The 26625-nt window shown below is 40.5% G+C and overlaps 1 protein-coding gene across 4 annotated transcripts in view; it reads left to right on the top strand.

The window, feature by feature from the left end:
• The window catches only part of LOC144785622 (acyl-CoA dehydrogenase family member 11-like), a 684407-nt gene that overhangs the window by 190040 nt on the left and 467742 nt on the right, over window positions 1-26625 (top strand). For 3 of the 4 annotated variants that reach the window (XR_013601998.1, XM_078664430.1, XM_078664429.1), the window contains 2 exons: window positions 2496-2657; window positions 5028-5192. Coding sequence is in view for 3 of the 4 variants with exons in the window: in XM_078664430.1 (XP_078520556.1) it covers window positions 2496-2657; window positions 5028-5192 (327 nt within the window). In the remaining variant the exon portion in view is untranslated. The remainder of the gene's footprint in view (window positions 1-2495; window positions 2658-5027; window positions 5193-26625) is intronic. The other variant, XM_078664431.1, reaches the window with a different exon arrangement.

The following is a 26625-nucleotide window of genomic DNA, read 5'->3' as shown; positions in this document are numbered from 1 at the left end:
ACACCAGATACCAGATATGCTATAGGCACGTGTCGTCCTGACATCCCAGACTTTAGTCTCCTCTTCTAGTGTAGAAGTCAGAGCCCCCAGCTCTCCCTAGTTACACGTCATGGCCCGTTTGCGCGCACCAGTAGGTTAAAGGTTCCAGCTGCCCAGGTAGCCCCCTCCATGTATCCACCCATTTATGACACTTCTGTGACGTTTTCATCACATGTCTACGTGCACGCCCTGTGCACGCCTTCTTTTCACGCCCATATGTTCTTATCTTACGTTTTGTCACTTGTTACGCCTACTGTATTCAATGCAATTGTAATGTTTTCCTATATATACTATGTAATGTTGATGAGACGTTGCAGCTGCCATTCCTTTCCATTACCTGCCACTTTATGGTCTTTAGGCTCGAGCCATCCGATTAAAGCCATTTCTGACTCAGATTCCACGGATCCTGCCTCTTATTTATTGAGCTATCTGTTTTGGTTAATGTATAGAAAAATAGTACCGGTAATTAATTATTTATTTACCACAGATATCTGAAAGAACGGCCACCCATCCTGGCTAATTTGATGCGAGGTATGACCGCTAGATTCTGCCCTTCTGATCGTGGGGTACGCCGGGGGACGTAGGCTGAGAGAAGTGGGCAGAACATGGGGGGGGGGGGAGGCCTTTTTTAAAATTTTGAATGCTAAGCATAGTGTTTTAAAATGAATCCTTTTCTCCATTGGGACCCAGTGGAGTTTCGTAAGGACGTCAGTCACAGACGTATGGCGAGGGAGTCCGACCAGGGCTCTGGCGGCTGCATTCTGGACTCGCTGGAGTCTGTTTTTTTCTGCCATATTAGCTCCTAGCAGGAGGGAGCTGGCATAGTCCAGCCTTGAGAGGATGGCTGCCTGGACTATCAGCTGAGGGGTTTGGTGGTCGAAGAATCTTAGGATAGGCCTAAGATTCCGTAAGATGCCAAAACAGGTGGCCGCCACTTTTTTTGTATGGTTGGTGAAGTTTAGGGCAGAGTCTACCCAGACTCCTAGGTTTTTGACACAATCCTTCGGTTCAGGTGGTTGGCCGAGGGTTACTGGCCACCAGTTGTTACCCCAAGTGTCAGTCTTTTTTCCCACCAGTTGCACTTCCGTCTTTCCGGCGTTGAGCTGGAGGTAGTTCGCCGTCATCCATTCAGTGATGTCGACGAGAGTTTGTTGGAACTTTTGGGCGCCGAGACCACTTTCGTCATTCAGTGCTACCACTAGCTGTGTGTCGTCGGCGTAGGACACGAGGGACATTCCGTGCTTCCTGGCTACCTCTGCCAGGGGTTGGACGTACACATTGAACAGGGTGGGGCTGAGAGCTGACCCCTGGGGTACACCCTGTTCAATGGGGCATTCTTTGGAGAGATAAGGGGGGGTGGAGACTCGGAATGATCTGCCCGATAAGAAGTCTTTGAACCAGTCCAGGGCGTTTCCTGATATTCCAGCCTCTTTTAGCCTAAACAGCAGGACCTCGTGAGACACCGTGTCGAAGGCCGCACTGAGGTCAAGTAAAATCAGTGCTGCCGATCCGCCAGAGTCTAGAATGGTACGGAGGTGTTCTACCACACTTATTAGGGCTGTCTCGGTGCTGTGTCCAGCCCGGAATCCGTGTTGTGACCTGTCCAGGATGGAATTAGATGACAGGTATTTGGTCAGGATGGTGTTTACATGGGCTTCTGCTGCCTTGGCTGGCCATGGGAGGAGTGCATATTTTGGTGAAGTCTTTTTGGCTAAGAGCCGGGATGTTAGAAAGGTTAGGTCTGTTGAGGTCAGTTGAGGGAGTGAGGCGGGGAGTGGGGGGAAAGGCACTGTAGATTTTCCGGATTTTCTCCATGAAGAAAGAGGCCATAGTATCGCACAATGTGGGTGAGGTGCTTGGATTAGCCACTGTTTTTTTGGCGCTGAGTTCTTTGAGGATTTTAAAGATGGTTTTGGAGGCATTATGGCTGTTCTTGATCTCGGTAGCGTAGTGAGCTGCCCGGGTCCTACAGATGCTACGGTGGTAGGTTTTTTGAGATTGGATGTACAGGCTTTTGAGGGCAGGGTCGTAGTTTCTCCTCCAGCATCTTTCGGCTATTTTGCACTCTTTTTTCAGTGTGGAAAGTTCTTTATTATACCAGGGACTTGATTCATGAACGCGTGCCTTGATCCATTTGGCTGGGATTAGGGTGTCTAGGGCTCGGTTGATCCAGTCGCAGAACTGGTCGTACCCTTGATCAAGGTCTTTGCTAGGTGGGGGGGGGCTAGTAGTAAGGAGTGCATGGAAGTCCTCTAAATGGAGCTTTGAACTGAACTGAAAAAACAATGAGTGTCTGCTCTTTTGCAAATGCCATTCAGTTGAACGCTGATAGCAGGGTGGTAACGCCTGCAGGAAGCTAACGTTGTGAATCATTTGTGATGGCATAAACAAGAATAAACACAAAAGCGGTAGAAGTATGTTCTTGCACTTATTTTGCAATATTTCTTTATTTTTAGGGTCGCATCTTCAGATATAACACAATTGCAGGAGTCAGTCCAGCAGAACAATGTGCCTTAAATGTTGCTGTCTCAGAAACTCTTGCTTGGCTCCACTCACTGAACCTGGATGAATTGAATCTACCGGGGAAAGACAGCCAGGAAGGATATTGCAAGAGAGAGGTAAAACTAGAGTTAGAGTTGCCTTTGGAGTCTCAATGTACAGATAACTCTCAAACTAACAATTGTGTCTAATGAAGTGTGTGAAATATGGATGACTGGAAATAACAAGTCAAAAACAATCATGATTTTTTGATATGGCAAAGAGGTAGTCCAATGAAAATTTCACCTCCATGCCTTTGTCTTTGCATAATAGTGTATTTTTAGTGTATTTTTTGTGCTCTTTATCATTTCTTATCATTTTATGTTTGTCAATCAAAACCAGAATATGATTTCCTCTTGAGGTCCGTTTTTTCAAAGTTTAATTGTTTACTTTTTTCCTTATTTTATTTATAAGTAGGGATATCACTTATTACATTTGAAGATTTTAAAATTGTAGTATTTGTACATTGGCATCTCACAGACAGCATGTTCTCTATAGTGCGTTTACACCGCTTGGATTATAATTCACACTTTACAGCCCTGTCAAAATAAAAAGAATTAAAAAATCCATTTCATCATGAACTATTGCATGCGTAAAGGAATGGGAAGAAAAACCAGAATATGATTTCCTCTTGAGGTCCTTTTTTTCAAAAGTATGAATATCACTTATTACATTTGAAGATTCAAAAATTGTAGTATTTGTACATTGTCATCTCTCAGACAGCATGTTCTCTACAGTGGTTTTACATCGCTTGGATTATAATTCACACTTTACAGCCCTGTCAAAATAAAAAGAATTCAAAAATCCATTTCATCATGAACTATTGCATGCGTAAAGGACTGGGAAGAAAAACCAGAAGATAGCAGTATACAGAAAGAATTGTTAAATGACAAATGTTGGTAAAAAGAAGAACGTAATAGACTAATCTGTAGATTGAGAGAGGACGGGAGACATGGGTGGAGAGATTGTGACAGATAGGGGGCATGAAAGTGAGAGAGAGAGACTTCTACTCAGCGGGGAAAGATTATCCAGCTGTTGGACTTTCTTGGGATGGTGCTTCTGCAGCTCTTGACCCCTTGTTGGTTGCAGCATTTTTTCTCTCGGTGTCCCAATGAACCCAGAGCTTCAGGAGGTGGCATCCTGCTACTTCTGCAGAGGGGACTAACCAGAGGCAATGGTGTTTTCACATAATTGAGTGTTCATAGAGGAGGCAACCCGTCTCTGGTCCTTGTTCTCAGACTCCCCGTACAATCTCTTCAGCCTCATTTTGAGGGCCACCCAGGCCCGCTGCCTGGAGTGCAGTAAGGAGAGTGCGGGGGAGTGCAAGCAAAGGAGGAAGGATGTGAAACAAGCTGCTATTGCTCTTGTGCCTGAAAGATGTCCTTCTCCTGAGGAAGAAGGTGTGGTTAACCTTAAATCTCTGCCTTTCAAAGAACATAATCTTTCCATGTATGCTGCCTGTGTCCAGCTTGGACCATATAAAAGGAGCTTTGCCTTGAGATGGATGGGTTGCAAAGAATTAGTTCTCCTGTTTTTTGTTGTGCTCAACACGCACTTTGAAGCCTTTTTTTCCCTGATTTTTGATCTGTTTTTCTGTAGCTGCTGACTGTTTACATTCTTTAGTTCTGAAGATCTTATGCCTTGCCCGACTTTACCCTGGTTCATGCTACAGTTGGAGTTAGACTATTGCAACAGAAGACTATAATCATAGATTAGAGACAGTCATCACCAGGGGGCAGCAGCCTGACTAGGCAAGTTCCTTCAGTCAATGGTGCATGTCTTTGAAGAAAGAACACCATATCTGATTAACAAGGTGTTAATCTAACAGTCTGTATAATATTTGTTCATGCGCTTGCACTGCTTCAGACCATGCTGCATCTTTGCAGTAATCTTGTTTGAAAGTCTACGCTGGTCTAAGTGGTCTACCCTTTTGAGAAAAATATTGCTATCATTTTTCCCACTTGCGCATGTTTCGGTAATTTACATTCAGATGTTATCCTCAGCCTAGATATGGTTCTCTCTAAACATACAGCCATGTTTTCCTTCACTTCAATTGAATGCCTTAGAAACAAACTATTCGTATTTACCTTCTTCAAGACCATGCAATCAATATTATCATTGGATGACCTGTCCTACCTAATGGATATCTTCATTTGCCTTGGTTTTGGAAAGACAAACTAGGAGACATATCTCATCAAAGCACCTTTAGTATTAGTCTAGGAAAGGAGCCTCATTAAAACAAGTGTGAGACAAATATTCTAGTTACATTCTAAACAATCCATGGTGCAGAATTTAGTAGTGGTATCTGCTCTTGAAATACACTTTTTGTTCTTGCACTTAATTTCTCTTCTCCAAATCTATATTTCACTTCTAAATTTCTCCCGTGTTAAGCAGGTTGTAACTATGCATATATGTTTTCTATGTTCTCTTTGATTTTTCAAATATTTTAGGTATTAGCTTGGAAAGAGTTGTATGAAGAATTGTGTCATGTGGGCATTCCTTCCATGAATGAACTCTCAGAATGGTTACTCAGGAATCTGCCAATAACAGACGATGAACCCAAACTTCTTCATGGTGACTTCAGGATTCCTAATGTCATTTTTCATCCAACGGAGGTTGGTATCCAGTAGTAAATATTAGTGCAATGTATGTTTGTATACATCCCGCCAGGGAGTGTACGATGCAGGTTAATTTGTTTCGTACGAGGAGCAAGAGAAATTTCCCTTCAGACCTGAATCTGTGACTGCTGAGTGGTCAGATGTCGGCATATGAGGTGTGGGTGCTACAGGGATGTGCAAAATACTCAGGAGTAATTAATTTTGCCTTGATATATTACATTGGTTGTGATGTGAGCTGTACATCAAAGGTACCAGTGTGATGCACACTCTAAATGTGACGAGGGACCCTGAAGTTCTATCCACATTTTGTGTTGTGTTCCTGCCCAGGTGCCAGCACTAAGCACTGTCTGGCTGCTGCAGAAATTGTGCTTGACTGCATAGCCTGAGGGGATGCCCCCAAATAGTATCCAAATCTAACTTTTTCATGGTGTAACATGACTCAAACTACTGACTTACTTTAGGGATAGAAGGTGAGTGGTTCTAGTTTATTTTATAAATAAGCCATACCCAGTGGCATTGAATTGCTGAATATTCGTACAGTAAAGATCAGCTGAAAAGTAGTGTCCCATTTTCCAAACTATATTTTGTAAAGCAATAATGCAACATTCAGTTTCCAAGCCTAAGGGTGGAGAGCGCCAGCTTGAATTCTATATTTTCTGGGGGGTATCTCTGGGCATGTAAGGTTACTACTTCGTAGTAAATGTGGAAGAGACCTGGGAAGTGTTGCTAAATTGGGGAATAACTAGTACAAAATTAGGGCTGGAGCTAGGGAAGAGTAAGTAGGGTTTTGGGGAGGGACAGGTTAATACAAACACCCACCAACAAAAGAGCAAGCACTGTATTATTCACAAAAAGCACTTCTAAGGATATATATATAGACTCGCCGAAATGCATTTGCCGCCATCAACCTGTGCATCTTTGTATTAAAGGGCCTCCAACGAACCCCCTCTGGCCCCCGCTCTTTCTTTTTTTGGGAAGTGGTTTTTTCATATATTCCATGCAAAGCCAGGAGCGTGGTACGGATGGCCCTGCTGCGAAAGTGATCTGGACAAGACTGGCAACGCACTGCCTGCAGTGAGTCATTGTCCGGTGTCCGCAGAAGCAATAGAGGGAGAGAAATGCGGTGGGAGGTATCTTACCCCCGTCAGGACGTTGTGTGGCTATACGGCTGTCCCCGCACATGGATTTTCCTGTTTGCTTGGCTGCAGCGGTTCGAGGGGACCTGACGAGGCACTTTGGGACTCTGGTGCATCAAAGGAGTCGAATCATCCCTTTCTGCAAAAGGCATTGGACCTGTGATTACCATTCATCCACCCCCCACACCACCGGCCCAGCAGCATGATCATGTTGCATGCTGGGAGTTGGAGTTCATTCATGCTCACATGACCACCAACAGGTGAGTTCACTCAACTAGGGGAGGAGTCCGGTACCGCCCGCATCATTTAGCGAAGCAGGATTGTGGGAATTACTGTAAGACTCTCAGTTGGTGCAGGGCACTGAAGAAGGCAAGAGACTCGCCGAAATGCATTTGCCGCCATCAACCTGTGCATCTTTGTATTAAAGGGCCTCCAAAGAACCCCCTCTGGCCTCCGCTCTTTCTTTTTTTGGGAAGTGTTTTTTTCATATATATATATATATATATATACTACTATTATAAAGTGAGAACTGGGAACCTTTGAGGCGGGTAAACTCGGGAACTACAGCGCCAATCCAAACACCCAATACATCAGTGGAATTGTCAGGGTAAGCAGATGGACATAGGCTATATATGTCAAAAAAATATATGTTATACGGGCAAAGTAACTTTTTTGGAAAAGTACTCCCTTCTAAGTAGCGCCAGCTAACGACGTGCGTGCTGACATCACGGGTCGGAGGCCAGGAGCGCGGGGAGGAGCGGCCAGGACCCCGGAAGCCGGAAGCAACACCCTGCGAGGGCCGGAGCGATCACGCCATGCACAGCGGGGCCCGTTGAGAGTTGGCAGAAATGTACACAAAAAGTAAGAATCTCTTCACATGGAAAAGAATGTTGCGCAAATAGCAATGCAGCCCCAGAGAGGAACAGGAAGCGCGCTGCCTTTCCTTCTTCTGTCTTGGTGGGTGTCTGTTGATTGGCCTCTGCTATTCCCTATCGCCATGCGTGTCTGTGGGCGCTGGGGCGGCGGCGCAGGATGACTCTTCTAATAACTGCAGAGTGATGTCCCGAGACGAGCTGCAGGCGCTGTTCCAGCTTGCCCACAACACATGGGCAAAGGAGGTAAAAGCAGGAAGTGAGCCGGCCACTGACTTCTTTAAATAGAAGGGAAAACCGCACCGACATGCCCAGGGTATTTCTGCTCAGCAGCTGAACTCAGTGGAAGATATATGATCACATCTCCCCCATTGTAATAGAACTCCATTTGCTCCCCTTCCAGCCCACACTACCTCCAAAACCAGATCCATCACTTACAAAGCCATAATGGCCAAAAGCCGCTTATCTCGGGGACAAGTTCACCATCTCCGGCGGCTGTCCGTACACCCACTGCCAATGCTGCTTTTGTTTGCATACTGACCCGTAAGGATTTCTCAGCTGTGCCGCCTATCTGTAGGCAGGTCAATGTGTGTTTCTGTAAAGTTAAAATATGTTTTACATATTGAAGAATGAGTGGATGTATGAGTGTCTGGATGAAGGATTTAGTAGGTGCGTGACTGACTGTATGAGTGAGTGATTAAATGTGTCTTACTGAATGCATTGGTTAGTGACTAAACTGTCTGAATGTGTGCATCAGTATGTCTGTTGTTGTGTAAGCTGCTGCATGTGTTGATCACTAGCTATATGAGTGGCTATATGGGTTATTTATTGGTTGCCCAAGTATTTGTATGTGAGGATGAGTGTGTGTGTGGGTGGCTGGCAGGTGTGTGACTCTGTGAATAGATGTGTGAGCAGTTGATTCACTTGGTATATGGGTTCAAGAGTGCATGTGGAAAGAGCTGTATGGGTGGTTGACTGTGTGCATGGGTGTGTTGGTGAGTGAATGGATATCTCAGTGCTACATGTCCAAGTAAGTACATATGTAAAACACAGTGCATGTGAGAGTTGGCATATATAAATGACTATACATGAGAGCCTGTGATTGTGTAAGTGACTGTATGGATCAAGGTGTACTTGTATCAGTGATTGTAAAAGAGAGTAAGTATGTGTTAGTATATGTTTGAATAAGTAAGGTTTTGTGTGTATAGCTGTATAGATGAGGAAATGGGAGTGTGATTGATTCTTTGCATGACTGACTAGGTGTGTGAGTAACTCCATGAATGAGTGGCAGTGTGTGAGTGTCTGTATAGGTGTATGAGTGCATATAATAGTGTTGTATTGATGAGTGACTGTATGTATGAGTGATTGTATGGGTGAATGAGTGGATGTGTGTGTAGACTTAGGAATCAGTGAGTGCGTATGTAGTAACTGGTATTGGTGTGTCAATGGTTTCTGGAATGGTAGTATGTATTTAACACTGGATGTATCAAAGGTTAGATTAGAGTGTGAGGAGGTGCATCGTATAATCACATGAATGATGTCATCAGTGATGTCATCAGTGATGTCATTTGAGATGTCATCGATGTCATCAGTGATGTCATTTGAGATGTCATCAGTGATGTCATCAGTGATGTCACTGACCATGTCATGAATGATGTAATATGTGACATCATCAGCAGTGGATTGCGGGCGCGCGAGTTATAGTGAGTCCAACTAACTATAACGTGGGAATTTCAATGGTTTTGTATGAGTAAAATGTTCCGCTAACTATAACTGGTGTGAAACCTATGGTTTTTTCAGTGAATTTCAAAGGTTTTTTAAATGCTAATTTCTAACTATAACGAGTGTTAAACCTATGTTTTTTTCCGTGAATTTCAAAGGTTTTTTAAAAGCTAATTCCTTACTATAACGAGTTTGTAACCTACGATTTTTAAAGTGAATTATCAAGTTTTTTTAATAGCTGTTTTTTATAACTATTAATTATAATATTTTTTATAAACATTTTTTTTTCTAAAATAAATGTATCAATGTATTTTTCTTGTTTTTTTTTTAACATTTTACTTCGGAGCGCTCAGGGTACGCGCACCCGTAAACGCACCCGTACACGTAGCGAGAGCGCTATATCGGCGTGCGAAAAAATATAAGTATGTATTTAAAGTAAATAATAATGCAAGACATTCAGTGGCATACTTATAAAAGTAGTATTTTTGATTTTAAATAACCGTATTTTAACTTTAAACGCATTTCCGAAAATCTAGCAAAACGTCATTCAGGCGCGCCGCGTAAGCGCCCCCGCAACCGCCTACGTACGTGTCGCGTAAGCGCATCTGGAAGCGCTCCGGTGCGCGTAGCGTCAGCGCGTCAAGTCATGTGACCTTAAAATAACACTTTACATTGGTAGTTAACAGTTTTTTTTACAACTAATGAAAACCCCACCCATTTCCTTCACTACCTCTTTCACTTTGAAAAGAGCAAGACCTGTTCCCTTTTTCTCCTCTTCAATTGTTTGAAGAGAATGGCTGCAAGAGCACCAAGCAGCAGTGACTCTGATGAGTTTCTCCATGAGGACCCTCCTCAACCAAAAATGAAGGAGCACTTCATCTGGAAGTTTTTTAGCATTCCAGAAGGAGAGAAGAAGGTAAATGCTCCTAAGGTGGAATGTAAGATATGCCACACTATTCTTTCTCGTGGTGACCGCACAAAAAAATACAGTTTTGGGAACTCCACCATGATCAGACATGTGCAAAGAAGGCACCCCCAGAACTATGCCCGGGAGAGTGTCAGGGACCTGGCACGGAATGCACCGAGAGATGGCGCCTCGACTTCCACCGGAGGACCAACATCATCGGGGAGAGGAAGATCAGTCGGGTTGATACCAAATGTTCAGCCTGTTTTTTCTGACATTACAATTAGGTGTAAGCAGTGTGACGAACTGTTTGTTATGGGGAGCAGAGCATTCTATTATTTGTTCGAAAAAGGGAAGAACACCGCTGCGCCCCTCAGCCCTAATTTTTCCCCTTTGTTTTATCTCCTGTTGAGCAGTTTGGCATTCCCTAGTTTTTTTTTTTTGTTCTTAAAAAATACCAAAAAAAATTAAAAACGTTCGGAAAAAGTAAAAAAAAAAAAACTAAAAAAGAAGAATATAAAAGTTCTTTTTAGAACTACCTCCAATTCTCCAAAAAGAGCTATATTCTTTACAAATTATAAAGAAGTGAGTGAAGTGGAGTACAGTGAGAGAGGAAAGGAAAATGAGTGAGGGAGCAAAGAAAGGGATGAGAGGGGAAGGGAAGTGAAGTAGGGGAACTGAAAGAAGGTGAGTGTGGGAGGTGAGTGAGGGAAGGGGGGTGAACATGGGGAATGAGGATAAGTGAGGAAAGCGGAGTAAGGGAACGGGGTGAGGAAGGGTAAGAGAAGAGCAGTGAGGTTGAGGAAAGAGTGGTGATAGAGAGTGGATAAAGGCAAGTGAGCGTGAGACAAGGGGAGTGAGGAGACAGAGGAAGTGAAGGAAAGAGTGAGAGAAGAGGACTGAGTGAGGGAGCAAAGAAAGATAAGTGAAGGACTGTAGGTGAGTTATAGGGAGTAAGTGTGACAGAAGAGGAGTGAGAGAGTGAGAGGACGGAGGTAGTGAAGCTAAGAGAGAGGGAGTGAGGGAAGGAAGGAGAATGAGGATATGAAAGGACAGAGGTAGTGAGAGAGAGTGAGTGAAGTGGAGTACGGTGAGTAAGGTAAGGGGAATGAGTGAGTGAGCGAAGGAAGGGAATAGAGGGGAAGAGGACTGAAGCATAGGTACTGAGAGAAGGCGAGTGGGGGATGAAAGTAAAGGGAAAAGGAGAGAAAGATATGGAATGAGGGGTAGTGAGGGAACCAGACTAAGAGAACGGGAGTGAAAGAACGGCAGAGAGCATGAGTAAAGAGGGATGAAAGAGGGTAGATAAAAGTGAGTGAGGGTAAGACAAAGGGAGTGAGGAAGTGAGGGGATAGAGGTACTGAAGGAAAGAGTGACAGAAAGTGACTGAGTGAGGGAGCAAAGAAAGATAAGTGAGGGAGTGTGGCTGAGTTATAGGGAGTGAGCATAACAGAAGAGAAGTGAGAGACTAAGAGGATGGAGAGAATGGGGGTAAGAGAGAGAGAGTGAGGGAAGGGGAGTGAGGAAGTAGGAGGACAGAGGGAGTGAGAGAAGGAGTTACTGAAGTGGAGTAAGGAGAGTAACAGAAGGGAAAAGAGTGAAGGAGCGAAGGAAGGGAAGAGAGAAGAAGGGAAGTAAAACAGGAGAGCTGAAAGAAAGTGAGTGTGGGATTGTGGCTGAGTTATAGGGAGTGAGCGTGACAGAAGAGGAGTGAGAGACTAAGAGGACGGAGAGAATGAGGCTAACAGAGAGAGAATGAGGGAAGGGGAGTGTAGAAGTAAGAGGACAGAGGGAGTAAGAGAAGGAGTTAGTGAAGTGGAGTAAGGAGAGTAAGGGAAGGGAAAAGAGTGAAGGAGCGAAGGAAGGGAAGAGAGAGGAAGGGAAGTAAAACAGGAGATCTGAAAGAAAGTGAGTGTGGGAGTGTGGCTGAGTTATAGCGAGTTAGCGTGACAGAAGAGGAGTGAGAGACTAAGAGGACAGAGAGAATGAGGCTAACAGGGAGAGAATGAGGGAAGGGGAGTGTAGAAGTAAGAGGACAGAGGGAGTAAGAGAAGGAGTTAGTGAAGTGGAGTAAGGAGAGTAAGGGAAGGGAAAAGAGTAAAGGAGTGAAGGAAGGGAAGAGAGAGGAAGGAAAGTAAAGGAGAAGGTCTGAAAGAAGGTGAGTGTGGGAGGGGAGTGAGGAAAAGAGGAGTAAACGTGGGGGTGGAGAATAAGTGAGGGAAGCGCAGCAAGGGAACAGGGGTGTGGGTGGGTGAGAGAAGAGTAGTGAGGTTAAGGAAAAGAGTGTTGAGAAAGTAAATTTTATACGTCAAACTTACCTTATAAGTAATGTAAACTTAATTACATATTTTCAGTAAATTTAATATCTGTGAAAGAGAAAAAAAAGTAAGTTATAATATTTATAATATATATTTTACAATATAAGAGACAAAGCAGGAGATTAAAAGTCATAAAAGGGTAGTAAGAGATAAAGTAGCAGTGAAGGACTCAGAAAGGAAAACAAAGGAATGGTGAAGGTCAGAGGGAGTGAAAAAGAAATAGAGGGAGAGCAAATTACTAAAAGGATAATGACATGGATACATTCAGTGACAGAGAAGAAGAGCAGGAGAGAGAAATGAAGTGAAGGTGAGTAAGATACTAAAGGAATGTGCATTAGGACAACTAAAGGAAGAAAGGGGAGTAAAGAAAGGGGAGTGAGTGACAGGGAAGCAGGAGTGAGTGACGGTGGATTCATGACAATGAGGGATGGAAGGTGATTGAGGGTGAATGTAGGGTTGTAAGACAGTGAGGGGACAATGGGAGTGAGGGTAACAGAGAGGGAGTGAGGGAAGACAAGTGAGAATATGAGAGAACAGAGGGAGTGAGAGAAAGAGTGAGTAAAGGGGAGTAAGGTGAGTAAGGGAAGGAGAATGACTGAGGGAGCAAAGGAATTAAAGAAGGGGAGGAGAAGTGAAGCAAAGGGAGTGGGAAAAGGTGAGTGCGTGAGGAGAGAAAGAGGAAGGGGAGTTAAGGATGATGAATGAGGATAACTGAGGGAACCGGAGTAAGGGAACAAGGGTGAGGGAGGGTGAGTGAAGGGCAGTGAGGTTGAGGAAAGAGGGAAGATAGAGGGAGGATAAAAGCAAGTGAGCATGAGACAAGGGAAGTGAAGGAGTGAGGACATAGAGGTAGTGAAGGAAAGAGTGACAGAAAGGGACTGAGTGAAAGAGCAAAGAAAGGTAAGTGAGTGAGTGTGGGTGAGTTATAGGGAGTGAGCGTGATGGAAGAGGAGTGAGAGAGTCAGAGGACCGAGAGAGTGAGGCTAAGAGAGAGGGAGTGAGGGAAGGGGAGTGAGGATGTGAGAGGACAGAGGGAGTGAGAGAAGGAGTGAGTGAAGTGGAGTAAGGTGAGTAAGAGAAGGGGAATTATTGAGGGAGCAAAGAAATGAAAGAAGGGGAAGGGGAGTGAAGTAGAGTGACTGACAGCTGGAAAGTGGTGGATGGGAGAAAGGGAAAGGGCAGTGAAGGAATTGGGAATGAGGATAAGTGAAGGAAGTGGAATAAGGGAAGGGAGCCGAGGGAGAGTGAGAGAAGACCTGTGAGGGTGAGTTAAGAGGAGTGATAGAGGGTGGAAAAAGGTGAGTGAGCATAAGACAAGGGGAGAATAATATATATTTGATAATACAAAATACGAAATAATTTGTACAACATGTTCTATGGTTTATTTTTGCTGTTCTCAGAATATATTGAATTTCACTTAAAACAGTGACTTCAATACTACTCATCATATGACAGCGGGCAAAAAAACCACAATCAAAATGATTGTGTTTAAAAAACCCATACAACGTTTTAATAAATAATGTAAAATGTAGAAAAAACATATCTTAACTCACTTTTGATCCACGTACTTTTCCATGAGGCCAAATAGTATATGGAAAATCCTTTTCTTTGGAAATTACTCAATAGTATTCTTAATCTCTCATTTACCCGAGTTTCTGAAAGAAAAGCTCCAACATCTTTTACATTATGAAACAATAGTTATATTTCCACCTCTGGCTTACTTATGATTAATATTTCCTATAATACTCACATCACACACTACGTGATACACTTATACTACCTCTATGACAACTACAAGTTTTTTATTATCTTGATCACTCTCACTCGCAAAGTAATTTTGAACAGCAAACTAAGTTTTATTAACTGCTGCAATCTTCATAGGCCAATTACTTCCCTAAAATTTTGGTTGTAAGAACACTAGGTAAGAATTTTGTAAGTCAGAAGGCAAACGTTGTTTGAAAGTCAATTGAGTATCATTACAATTACTCCAGCCTTTTTGACATTTTAAATAAGCTGTGTAATGTCCTGATGTTGTTGAAGGACCATCATGGTAAATAATTGCTGCAGTTGCAAAAGTTCTTCCTGAAATTGATAATTGAGAAGCCACGAAATCTTTAATTAAAGTTGTCAATTTAGTTCCATCAGGTCTACATCGTTGGAACATTAAAATTACATACTGTCCATATCTTTTTATAAATAATGTTGATAGCATTGCAGATTTACATTAAGTACAGACCATGTTTTGATTTGCTTCTCTAACTAGATTATTAAAAGACACTGATTTGCAGTCTGGTAAAGTCAAATATATAAATCTTTCAGTGTCTATTGTAGTACTACATGAAAAGGAACAATTGTCGCAGTCATGCTGCCATTTATAAGAAAGGCCAAAAAGATTTTCTACATCTACACCTTCATCTTGCAATACAACAAGCATATACATTAGAAATTCCTGACAATCTTGCTGAATATTCTGTGAAAATTGATTTAGACCAGAACATATGTCTAAAACATTTCGAATTTCAGAAACACTTTGTATTTTTGTTCTATCACTGCTACATTTCTCAAACACAGAATTCAACAAACAACAAAATCTTTGATCACGATTTTCTGCAATCTGTTCTTGTACAGTTTGGAGGAAAAAAAATACATTAACCACTACATTAGCATAGCAGTTGACACCAGAACTGTTTTCAAACTGAAATCCAACAACATCTTTAACTGAATCCTTTTCCTTTCTGCTTACAATTACTGGTTCATCTACTTTTTTTCTTTTTGCTACAACTTCACTACAATTTTTCTCATTTCTTCTATTTCGGCCTACCACACGCTTTTCAAATAGAGGATATTGAGGTAAATTTGGAGCATACTCTCTTCTTAACCTATTATATTCTTTTACACAATTTAGATCTGCCTTAATCTTTGTCTCATCAAAATCAATCAAGTACAATCCAGATAAAGTTCTGACTCGAGATAAAGCAACATATGCCATACCCTCCTTGAACACAGAACTTCCAATATTCACCAAAGCACTATCTACACTTAAACCTTGAGATTTATGAATAGTCACTGCATATGCCAAAGAAACAGGAAACTGTTTTCTGCGGACATATAAATCTTTCACAAGCAAAAATCGGGCAGAACAACGACTGATTTGTTGTACTTCTTCAATACCATCAAATTTAATTTTTATAAATTCAATTCCATCTCTATTTCGGTAATTCACAAAATCAACAACATGACCCATTGCTCCATTTACTAAACCTTTTTCCACATGTAAATTACGTCGTAAAATTATACGACAATTTAAAGATGCATACAGAGTCTTTTCCAAACCAGCAGTTTTAGATATTGTCTTCTCTAAAGAATGAATGAATGAATGAATGAATGAAAATTGCATTTGTATAGCGCTAGACTACCCGGAGGCCTCGCAGCGCTTGCGACTGAGTGTTCAACGCGAGCTCGGGCAGTTCAGCAGGTTTTAACAATCCAATTTTGATTTCAACTTTTCTGACAAAATAATAGTTGCTCCTTCATGTTCTATTTTATCAATAGCTTCCAGTTTCACAATTCTCTTGATTTTCTAACTTTAACATTTTGTTGTTGAAGATTGAACATTCTTGCAGAGTTGGCATCAAGCATATGACAGATTTGTTTTCAGGAATTTTCTTAAAAATATTCTCTGGGAGAATGTTTTCATTTGGAAACAAATTTGAAATTAATCGTGCATGTAAAGCTGCTTTCCCATGATCACTTACTTTTCCAATTCTTACATCTTGTAGAATATTTTTATAATCTTCATCCTTTGCCTGTCGCATATTTTGTAGCAGTTCTGCATATTTGAAATTTAACCATATGTTAACATTTCCAATGCTTCCTAGGCACTTCCTTGTATCTTCATGTGTAAGCATTTTAAACACTGGTTGTCCTTTCACTGGAGTTAGCTGCAGTAGATCTCCAAAAACAATGATGGGTTTGCCTCCAAATAACACATCATACTCTGTTTTAAGAATTTCTTGCATTCTTAAATGCACAAAAGCAAGCATTACATTTGATACGATGCTTACCTCATCAATGATAAGAAGTTTCATTTTCTTCAAGACTCGGGAAACTTCACAACAAGCTTCTCCAGATAGCTTGTGGTATTGTAATTTATTATCATGCTCTACTGGTAGCATCAATAAGCGATGTAAAGTAATCCCTTTAATGTTCGGTGCTGCCAACCCAGTTGGAGCGGTAACAACACAAGACAGCGATGACTCCGTTCTTTTCTGCAGATAAGTTGCAATTGCTTTAATCAGAAAACTTTTTCCAGTTCCTGCTTCTCCACTCACGTACAGTCGGACAGGTATAAATGATGTACATGAGCACTCTTTTTTCTCATGACATAAACCATGCTCAATCTGTTTTGTGACTTTGTCATATATTTGTCTCTGCTCAACGTTTAGTTCTTTTTCCAAATCTTCTAAGTTAACTACATCCTCCTGAGCTTGTTCCATGGCTCTTTCAACTTCATCCATGGCAGTGGCAGCTTCATTGTGTATAATTGGTCCTCCTAGTGGATCCTGACTCAATGAAGCAGAACTCTGACTGTCTTGAGAACTGACTCTAGCAATCTCTGCTGCAATTGTAGCTTCTTGCTGTATTTCCTTGTTCAACATTTGCAGATAATTTGAAAAAACAGGACATTCTATGGTATCCTTGGTTGCATTGAACGAATCTTCATAAGTAAGAAAATCTCCAAGTAGTTCCTCTTCTGTTCGCCAAGGCTTAAAGAGTTGCAAAAGAGCTAAGTAATACATTTCCCTTTTGTCTGGAGATTCACAACTCAATTTTCGATGATTAATCAAATGGCCTTTTCTTTGTTTCACAGTGTAAATAGGGGAGTGCTGGAACCTCCTGCACTGTATCCTGTGGCACTCCAGTAAGAGAAGATAACTTCTTCAAAAAAAGTTCAGTGGGTAATAGCAAAGTCAAAAATAGAATATCGCTGTTCATCAATGTTCATAGGTAAGATTTATTTTGGGAGTCACGTATTACATCATAGTGACTGGGTTGAAGTAATTTTTTCTTTGTACACAATTCAAATTCAAGGAAATCCAATTGCATTATTGGTGTCCCTATGCATTTTGGGACTGAGGCCCTTCGTCAGGGGTCATGTCGCAATCTAGAAATGAAAAGTACAGCGTATCAGGAAGAGGAGCTGCCTCCAAAAGGTATTAACGTAAATAAGGTGAAATCAAACATGGAGTGAGTGGGTATATCGAAGTGAACACTGAATGGTGGAGTGAGGATAGACATGCAAAGAGAACGGGTGTTAGACCTTTGATACCTTGAAACGATAACCGAAGAAAAGAAAAAACAGGTCTACCAGAAACAGGAAAATCACAGTCCCAGGGAGTGTAATGTCGAACAAAACGAGGTGCGCACCGGTCAAGAAACGCTACAAACGTTAATTACGTTCGGGTTACAATGACAAAGTGAGAGTTCAGAATCACCCATGTAAAACGTACAAAGTATTCGGAGCTTACCGGATCCATGCACCAGGTAACACGTAGCGTGTCAGTCAGACCGGTGAAAAGTGCCGGAAGGGAATCCAGGAAGTAAATGCAGGGAAACGTGGAGCATGAACATAAAAAGCGGACTGTGGAGAGTGTGTGCCAGCGAGTGGGGAAAGTGACAATGGACTACGAGGGTAAAACACATAAAACTCAATAGAAAACAACGAGAATTAAGCAAAGGTGAAAAATAAACGGGGGTCAGGGAAATGATATAATGTAATGAGACTGAATGAAGGTAGAACATAAATGGTAAACGGGCTCAGGTACGAACAACAGGCTAAAATACCAAAAGTACACAGGGTAACCATGTTGGAACAGGAACAGAAGGGGTCTTCAAGGAAAATAGTAGAAGCAAGGCAGGAAAGTATCAACAGAACATAGTAGAAAAAGTATACAAAAAGGGAGGGTGAATGTGCAAGTCACAGTACATAAGACCAGAGTAAAGGGGAAAATGAATGGAACATAGAAAGTTGGAAATTAAACTTGTGAGTGTCAAGCAAAATAGAGAATTAAATTAGAGAACTGTAGGAAACGTGATAAAAGGTAGGAGAAAACAGGTAAGTAAAGGAAGTACATAAGTTCAACTGTAGATAAATTATTATTATTATTATTATTTGGAATCTTGTATAGCGCGCGGTTACCCTCGGGCATCCCAGCGCTGTCCATGACTCAAGGGTGTAGAACAAGGAATACAGTAGAACAAGGGTGTAGAACAATCAGAGAAATCAGAGAAAACAACTATATTCAATCCGGTCATTAAGGCCTTTAGGCTGACATGCATAGAGGCTCTTTATCCAAAAAGTTTCTCTTTGAAGGAGTTTTTTCCTGTTGTCCATGCCTGGTCTCAGCGGAACAATCTCCAAAACTAGGAACCATAGTTGGCTGATGTTGTGGTGGTGTGTGGTGAAATGAGCCGCAAGGGGGTGCTTTGATGGTCTTGTTCCTTATGGTGCTCTTGTGTTCAGTCAAACAAACTTTTATTTTCCTTTCAGTCTTACCCACATAGGGTAACCAGCGTGGACATTTGAGTAGATAAACAACATTTTTGGAGTCGCAAGTTGCATTGGTCAAAAGTTTAATGGTTTTACCAGATGATGGATGGTTAATGGAGTTTCCGGTGATGATGTTGTTGCAGTGACTGCAGTTTAGAAAAGGTTTTGTACCAGTGTAACGGGTAGAGGAGTCAGTTGATCTTGTCTCTAGAATGTTCTTGATGTTTTTCGCTCTCTGGTATGCGAACAGTGGTCTGTGATTGAAAATGCCTTGGAAATCCGGTTCATATCGGATCATGTCCCAATTCTTTAGAATGATATTTTTAATGACAGTGCTTTTAGTGGAATATTTAGACACAAAAACTGGTCTCTGGTTGCTGCTTGGTTCATAATGAGATGTCATTAGATCTTGGCGGTTCTTATTGGAAATGCGTGATCTGGCAGCCAACAAAGTGGATTCAGGATATCTCCGATCTCTGTATTTCTGTAGGATCTTTTGTTCAGACAACTCGTATGCCTCAGGTTCCGAACAAATTCTTTTGGCCCTTAGCAGTTGCGGGTAAGGTAGATGCCTTTTCAAGGATGGAGGATGACAACTGGTAAAAAGTAGGGCATTATTTCTGTCGGTATCTTTCACAAACAGGTCAGTGACTAATTTGTTGTCCCGTAGATTGACTCGGACATCCAAGAAGGGTAGACTGGTGGTACTGATAGTATGGGTGAATCGTATATGATCATCAAGACTGTTGATGTATGTTAGAAACTCAGAAATCTCTTCTGGTTGACCAATCCATATTAAAAAAATGTCGTCGATGTATCGCCACATACTGGCCAGGAGGGACTCTTTCCTGGGCACCTGAAGATTCACACACGCTCGTGTTTAAGTTGACCCAGTTGAATTCACATAGAGGGTGTGCCGCCATCCCAGTCCAATTTGTTTATTCTCATACCTTTTCTTTGTTTCACCAGACAGCCTTCACATCCAATTACAGTATATACACTTTTATTGATATCTTCTGTGACGTTCCTCTTAAAAGTATAGGTTTGCAGAACTTCATAGAGACAAATATTCTCAAGATATCTACTTCTATTTGGATAGTATGTATCCAACATGTTTGTCTTCAAAATATATGTACTGTTTGGTTCTTTCTCCGCCAAATACTCTATTTCTTGAACAGATTTCAAAACTCGGTTTCGTGTTACAGCAAGACCTAGACTCACCCAAATGATGGTTCTAGATTTGGCATATAGACTTGCTGATGATAACCGATCAGAACATTCATATGCTCCAATTTCTCGATGCGACAACATCTTCAGACTGTAACTGTATAATTTCTTGCTTATACTCTTTTCATGTGAAATTATCTCCCACATTTCCTTTAGTTCCGTCTTTTCTGATTTTGTGATGTAAGACGTTACATATCGAGCCACAGCAATAGAGTTGTCAGCAACATATTGAATATCCATGTTAGCATTCCACATGGACAAAATGACTGGGTTGTAGTCATTTATGTATTTGGACTCCTCATTTCTTCTTAGGTTGTATGTATTTTTAGGTGATTTTCTTGTCACAGTATGTCGCAGAGAAGACATAAAATTGTTCACTCTTCCTTTCGATGTTACTGGACGTGGAAATGCAAAACGACATTTTGTGTACAACTTGTCCTTGGATTAGTATTTTCGACGACAGTATTTTCCACAACGATGGGTTTGAAAGCGTAAAACTTGATGTCTTAAATTGTTTTCTTCTGTACTTTTCGGAACAGCACATGTAGAATACTGTTCAATGAAACTCATCACTTTCTCATCTGAATCTGTTCCAAATGTTGGTGCCTCTTTAATCCATAGCAGCATATGTATGTGAGGAGCACCTCTTGCTTGATACTCCTTTCTCCAAAAGAAATCCAAAACCTCTCCAAGCGGAGGATTTTTTTTGTTTGAAAATAAAAGACATCATAGCTTCAAAGCTATGATTGAAATGCCTGCATACATTAACTAGATCCAAAGAGCACAGTTTTCCAGGTGTCTTGTATTCAATATTTTCAATGTTTTTATTTGCCTCTCGTAGAAATTGAAGTAAGTCTTCCTAAGCATACTCAGCCCAGCTAAGAGTGAGGAACCATGTAGAAGTTCCTAAGTTTCTTAGCATACATTTCAATTCCCCATGACGACGGTACCAATACTCGTTAGTACCACGCTGATATGCCATGAGATTAATTAGCAGAGATTCCAAAACACTGTCCTGCAGTTTTACTTTATCCATAAAGTCCCAAGCCGAAACATTGTGTAGATGTACTCCACTTTTCAATATATGGTTCACTGCATAAGAAAGTCCAGACAAGTCACTCTCAAACAGTAGATGGAACTAATATGGAATACATTGACGAAACCTTGGATCTTCTGCATATAATCTTGAAGTCCGGTATTTTCAGATGCAGGAATTTGAACAGGTCGGTCGTCATATCGTCCACCTTGACCTGTTGGAAATAACTGAGGAAAACAACGAGCTTCCAAACTTTCTTCCCATACACTAATGGGACTTCCTTTTGCTTCTTTCATTTGAAACAAGTCAATAGCATTCCCCATTACTTCTTTGGAATGCAATGGATGAACACTATAATGTTCATAAATTTCTTCACTTCTAGAGACATCAACTTTTTCAATTTGCCCAGCTGAGAAATCACTGTCCTCTTCTACAGTTGTTTCCTCTTCTCCTACATATACATTTTTGTAGTAGTGATTATTTTTTACCAAATACAACGTTGCCTTTTTGACTTTCCTAACATCCACTAATTCTTGCCAGATTTTTTTACTCTTTGTCGGAACACCATTAACTAGAATAACCAGAGGTTCCTCTTCTACCTTTTCTACACCAATTGTATCAGTAGTTTTCTTAAAATCTAGAGGCAAATAAACAACTGTTCCCTTTAATCCTCTCTGTAAATCTGAAGGAGGCAATTTCCCTGTTTTAGGCTCCATGCGAACAATAGCCTGAAAAGGATGCACACATTGAATCAGAATAGACTCATAGGTATTTAAATCCATCAATTCAGATGGAATGTCTGCCAACTCCAGATTATTATGAACAGCTCTAGCAGGCATTCTGTTTTCATTTAATTTATTATAACAATATTTACAAATACGTTGATTAGAACCCAAATCAAAACAATTTTCTACCAACAAATAAGTTGCAAAATCCTTCCACTCATTATTATTTTCCATTTCAGTTTTTACATATAAATCAACTAATCTAGTCTGATTCTTATAATGAGTTCATCGACAACACACACAAGTAAAATTAGGCCTTTCACTTGAATTGACCTTAAACTTTATAATTTCATGGTCAAATTTTTCTGTACTTGAAATCTCTACATTCTCTTCCACATTACCTTCTATTACTGTATCAGTTTCTACACTGTCCTCTTTTTCACCAAAGTAACAAAACTCAATATCTTCACAAATGTTCTTCACATCTAATTCAGTTCCATGCAAAAGAGCACTGTTTAACTCTTTTAGCTTAAGTGCTGGACTTTTTGCATAATACAACCTTCTCACTAATTTCCTCACTTTATTATGATGCACTGCTAACATCCTAAAATGGTGAAAAACACTCTGATATACTTTTCTTGAAAGACAAGCCAGTGAATGCCCATGCAAACCTGTTTTTTCTCTCACTCTACAAGGATCTAACTCTTGCAAAATTTTCATTTTTTGTTTTAGACTTTTCTTAGTATATGTTCGTAAGAAAGTAAGAAACAAATCAATTGAATCCTGTCGCACACTACAAATACTACTACAATTTCAAGCATACACTGGAGCCTTAGGACATCTCCCTAAAACTTCATCAGCTAACACCTCTTCTGTATTTGTAGGAACAATTTTTTCTTTTTCAACCGGACAACCGTCTTTCACCTCATATGCTCGACCACTGGTGTCAACTGCATGCACCAAATCATTATCCTGAAAGTAACTTTCTTCATTAAAAAATGGCTCACATCTTGAACTATGCTTCCATTCCCCAGAAAAAACATCACAAAAATGAGTCCGATTAATTACTCTTTTCCACTTACATTTTGATTTGAACACATTGATTACCTTATCTAGTGTACGAATTCTATTGATTACTAAAGAATATAATTTATTTTTCACTTTAAATGCTTCATCCACAATCTTCTCTATGCTTTTTTTCTTCTTGTAAAAAGCAGTCTTTTTTTGATACACCTTTACATTTTTTAATACATTTGAAACTATTCTGTTATAAAACATTCATCTACGAATTTCAATAAATTGATTTCTCCTTCTATTGCTATAGACAATATCATCTCCTTCTACAGGTCTAATATTTTTTGAGGGGCACCGTTTTTTCTTACTATTTAGAGATGTGTTATTCTTCTTTGAAACAACATCTTTTTTTTTTACATTTCAATAACTTCATAAAAAAGTCCTTAGTTGGCTTACCAGGAGCATTATTTTTTTTCACTGAAGATTGTGTTTTGGGTGAGTCTTGTATTTCTGTTTTCTTGGACCGTAAATCCTGTTTATATTTCTTTTGACGTCTTTCCTTTGACGGCATATTCTTTTATCTTTCTATAGATGATTATAATCTGTGGTAAAGAAAAAATAACATATTATAGACCACTACAAACTTACTACATAGCAATTACAATAAGTAAACAATATAAACACAAGTTTACAACATAAGTTACTTTATACCACAGCAACAGTGTCACAGTAACAGTGCAGTACAGTTTCATTATTAATCTAACTCTCTGCCTGCACCATCTCACTCTGTGCCTGTGTCTTATGTCACTCTGTGCCTGTGTCTCATCTCACTCTGTGCCTGCCCCATCTCTCTCTCTTTCTGTGTGTCATTTGTCTGCTTGCGTGTGTCTCATCTCACTCTGGTAAATGTTTCATGGTAAAAATTATGGCTTTAACATCTTTGACAAGGATCACACTGAGTCTCTATATGAAATAAGGAATTATATTTTAACATTTTTCAATAATGTCACCTGAATCTGCTCACAGTTTACATCCCTCTAACTCTCATCAAATTATTCATCCAGATCCATTTAAAATCGAGCTTGACTCACAGTGTGATCTTAGGCACATGACCAGGATGTTACATGTAATCTACAATGTCTGTCTCTGCATGCAGTATGTGTGTCTCTGCTCATACTATTTCACTGTCTCTACTGTCAGAGCACATGGAAACAGACCACATATATATAAGCAAGACATAACATTCCTTTTTCATTTCAACGGCACACCCTGGATCTTGATTGCACAGCTTAGAGCCTATTTGTGAAGTATTTGTGAAGTAAGAGGCCTAACAGACATGCTGCCTAAGATTCGCTACTAGTACATATGCTAAAGCCTAACTGACTTTAAGAAAACATGTATTTCCATATTTTTAAACACATCAACTAAGCAAATTATTCACCCAGATACACTTAAAATCTAGCTTGACTCACATTGTGATCTTAGGCACATGAGACACATCTCATGACACACACACAAAGAGAGAAATGACACACAGAAAAAGAAACATTACATTTTACCAGAAAACATTTTCCATAGTAAATCATTTTTAACACAGAGCACAGCCCATTTAAATGACCACTACACAACAAAGCAGAAACCTAACTCATTTCCAAAATACATTTCCAATATGCACCATAATTTTTTACACTGTTTTTCCCCGTGGTGCGCTCAGGGTACGCGTACCTGTAAGCGTACATAGAAATGCACCCAGCGCTTACCCCGCGAAAATTTAAAAAAAAATAGTTTTTTTGCCCTTCAGGGTCCTTCTAGGCCCCCCTCAGAAAACCTAGGGGGTCAGGGGGTGTCTACCCTGCCCCCTTTTAATCATTTCCCCCTTTTTATTTTCACCTCTTGTGTCTCGATTCTACTGAGACACAAGATGGCGGACTCTCCGGACTGTTTAGAATGTTGACAGACATCCGAGAGCCAATCAGCTTTCCGCTCGCGCACTCCCGTAGTGCGCCGGGTAGGCTCCCCAGTACGCGTACCGGTGAGTGCTCGGAGCGAGCCTATAGATATATATGTGTTTTTGAAGTTAATTTTTAAAAAAAACACTCGAGCAATTTTCACCAAATATAGTAAAGGCACATCTGCGTACCAGTCCCTAAAATTTTGCAAAGTTTGTTGTAATTCCGTTCAGCGGTTCGGGCTGTAGCCTTGTCAATTCGTCCTACGGAAATTAACATGGGGAAAACACGTTTGGGGACACCCCTTTTTTCTCGGCCCCCACTTCACGAATCCCCCCGAAACTTTCAGGGAAGGAGCGGAGCGGAGCTGGCCTAAATTTTGGAAAATTACACACAAATTCCTCAACCGGCGCCAAAGTCATTCCCAATAGAATGTTGGGGATTTCCTATGGTAGCTAGGTCCTAACTGTAACTACCTACTGGCGACCGCCAGTAGGTAATATACACACACACGCATATATATATATATAACTCGCACTCGTCTCAAAAGAACCAGCGTACCCCCGTAACCAACAGGTATCGCCTGTCCAGAAAACGAAAGTTGACCCAGGCTGAGATGAATAAATATTTATTTAAATTCCAGAATCGCCACCAGCATAAAGTTTCGGCCTTCTCAGAGGCCTTGATCACATGACGTTAAGGGAGGGACACAAGCTTTTTAAAGTGCAAGTGCGGCAAATGTTAAAACATGATTGGTGGTTTCCAAATACAAAATGATAGACATAGTAAACAGCTTTGTTGTATCAAAACACGAGCACAATTGATAATCACAGTGACACAGACATTTCATTAAGGGAATAATAAGATTTCATAATATTTTGAAATCATTTGTCAAAACCCTTAAACAATTTGTGGAAACGACATTGTTAACTTTAGGATAAGCGAAAAACCCCACAATACTATAATATGTTGCAGACTCTGTAGTGAATTTTCCTCACGTTTCCGCTAATAAGATAATGTCAAAGTAAATGCCTGTGTGCAACCGAATTATACATATATATACACACATATATATATATATATATATATATATATATATATATATATATATATATATATATATATATACATATATATATATATATATATATATATATCCAACCAGAAAAGCTTTCTTCAATACAAGAAAAGGAATCCGGGCCACTTAGAAGATGCAAAGTGAGTTTAATAGATGGCTCTCTCGACGCGTTTCGCAGGTAAACCTGCTTTTTCACGAGACGGAAACATTTCACAAAGTGCTCTTTAAATACAGTCACGTGTTACCTTTCATGTGCATGGAAGACAGACTGTATATATATTTCCCTCCAAATACCTCGATAATTTCGAAGCAGACCAGGACACACAGAATTCGTTTGCAGATTTATTAGCAGGTGAAAAAGTGCGACGCGTTTCGCCGATAAGGCTTGCTCACGCTCGTCAGGAAAATAATAACGGCCATTTTTAAAGTGCTCTACACACACCCCCAGTGAATAATGTGTTTCATCAGGTAATCGTCGCAGCCATTTTGTACATATACTGGTTACATTATTGTGTTAAATAAACACCATAAAATAATGTCATAATTCATTCTACAATCATATATGCGGAAACCATATTCGTGGGACATCGTTGTACAAAAGCAAATGTGGCATTTCAAAATTCGAATACAAATTATGCTCTGGTTGAATAATTGTTTCAATTGGCCAGAAATTCGAATATTGTTATATACAATTCAATCGCATTTAGAGATACTGTATGAATACATTCATTCTCTTTAAATCCCAGTTAGACATGAATGCGTATCAACATGTAACATCGATAGGCATTGGTTGATGAATAAGCCATTCTTTGCCAGATTCAATCTGATTGGTTCGCGTTACCATGGGATACCCAATGACCCCCATGTGCCTGTTTGTGTCAATAAAGTTGTAGAAAAAA

Source organism: Lissotriton helveticus, chromosome 10 (assembly GCF_964261635.1).
Source record: "Lissotriton helveticus chromosome 10, aLisHel1.1, whole genome shotgun sequence".
Taxonomy (NCBI): domain Eukaryota; kingdom Metazoa; phylum Chordata; class Amphibia; order Caudata; family Salamandridae; genus Lissotriton; species Lissotriton helveticus.
This window is presented reverse-complemented; position numbering and strand designations above follow the sequence as displayed.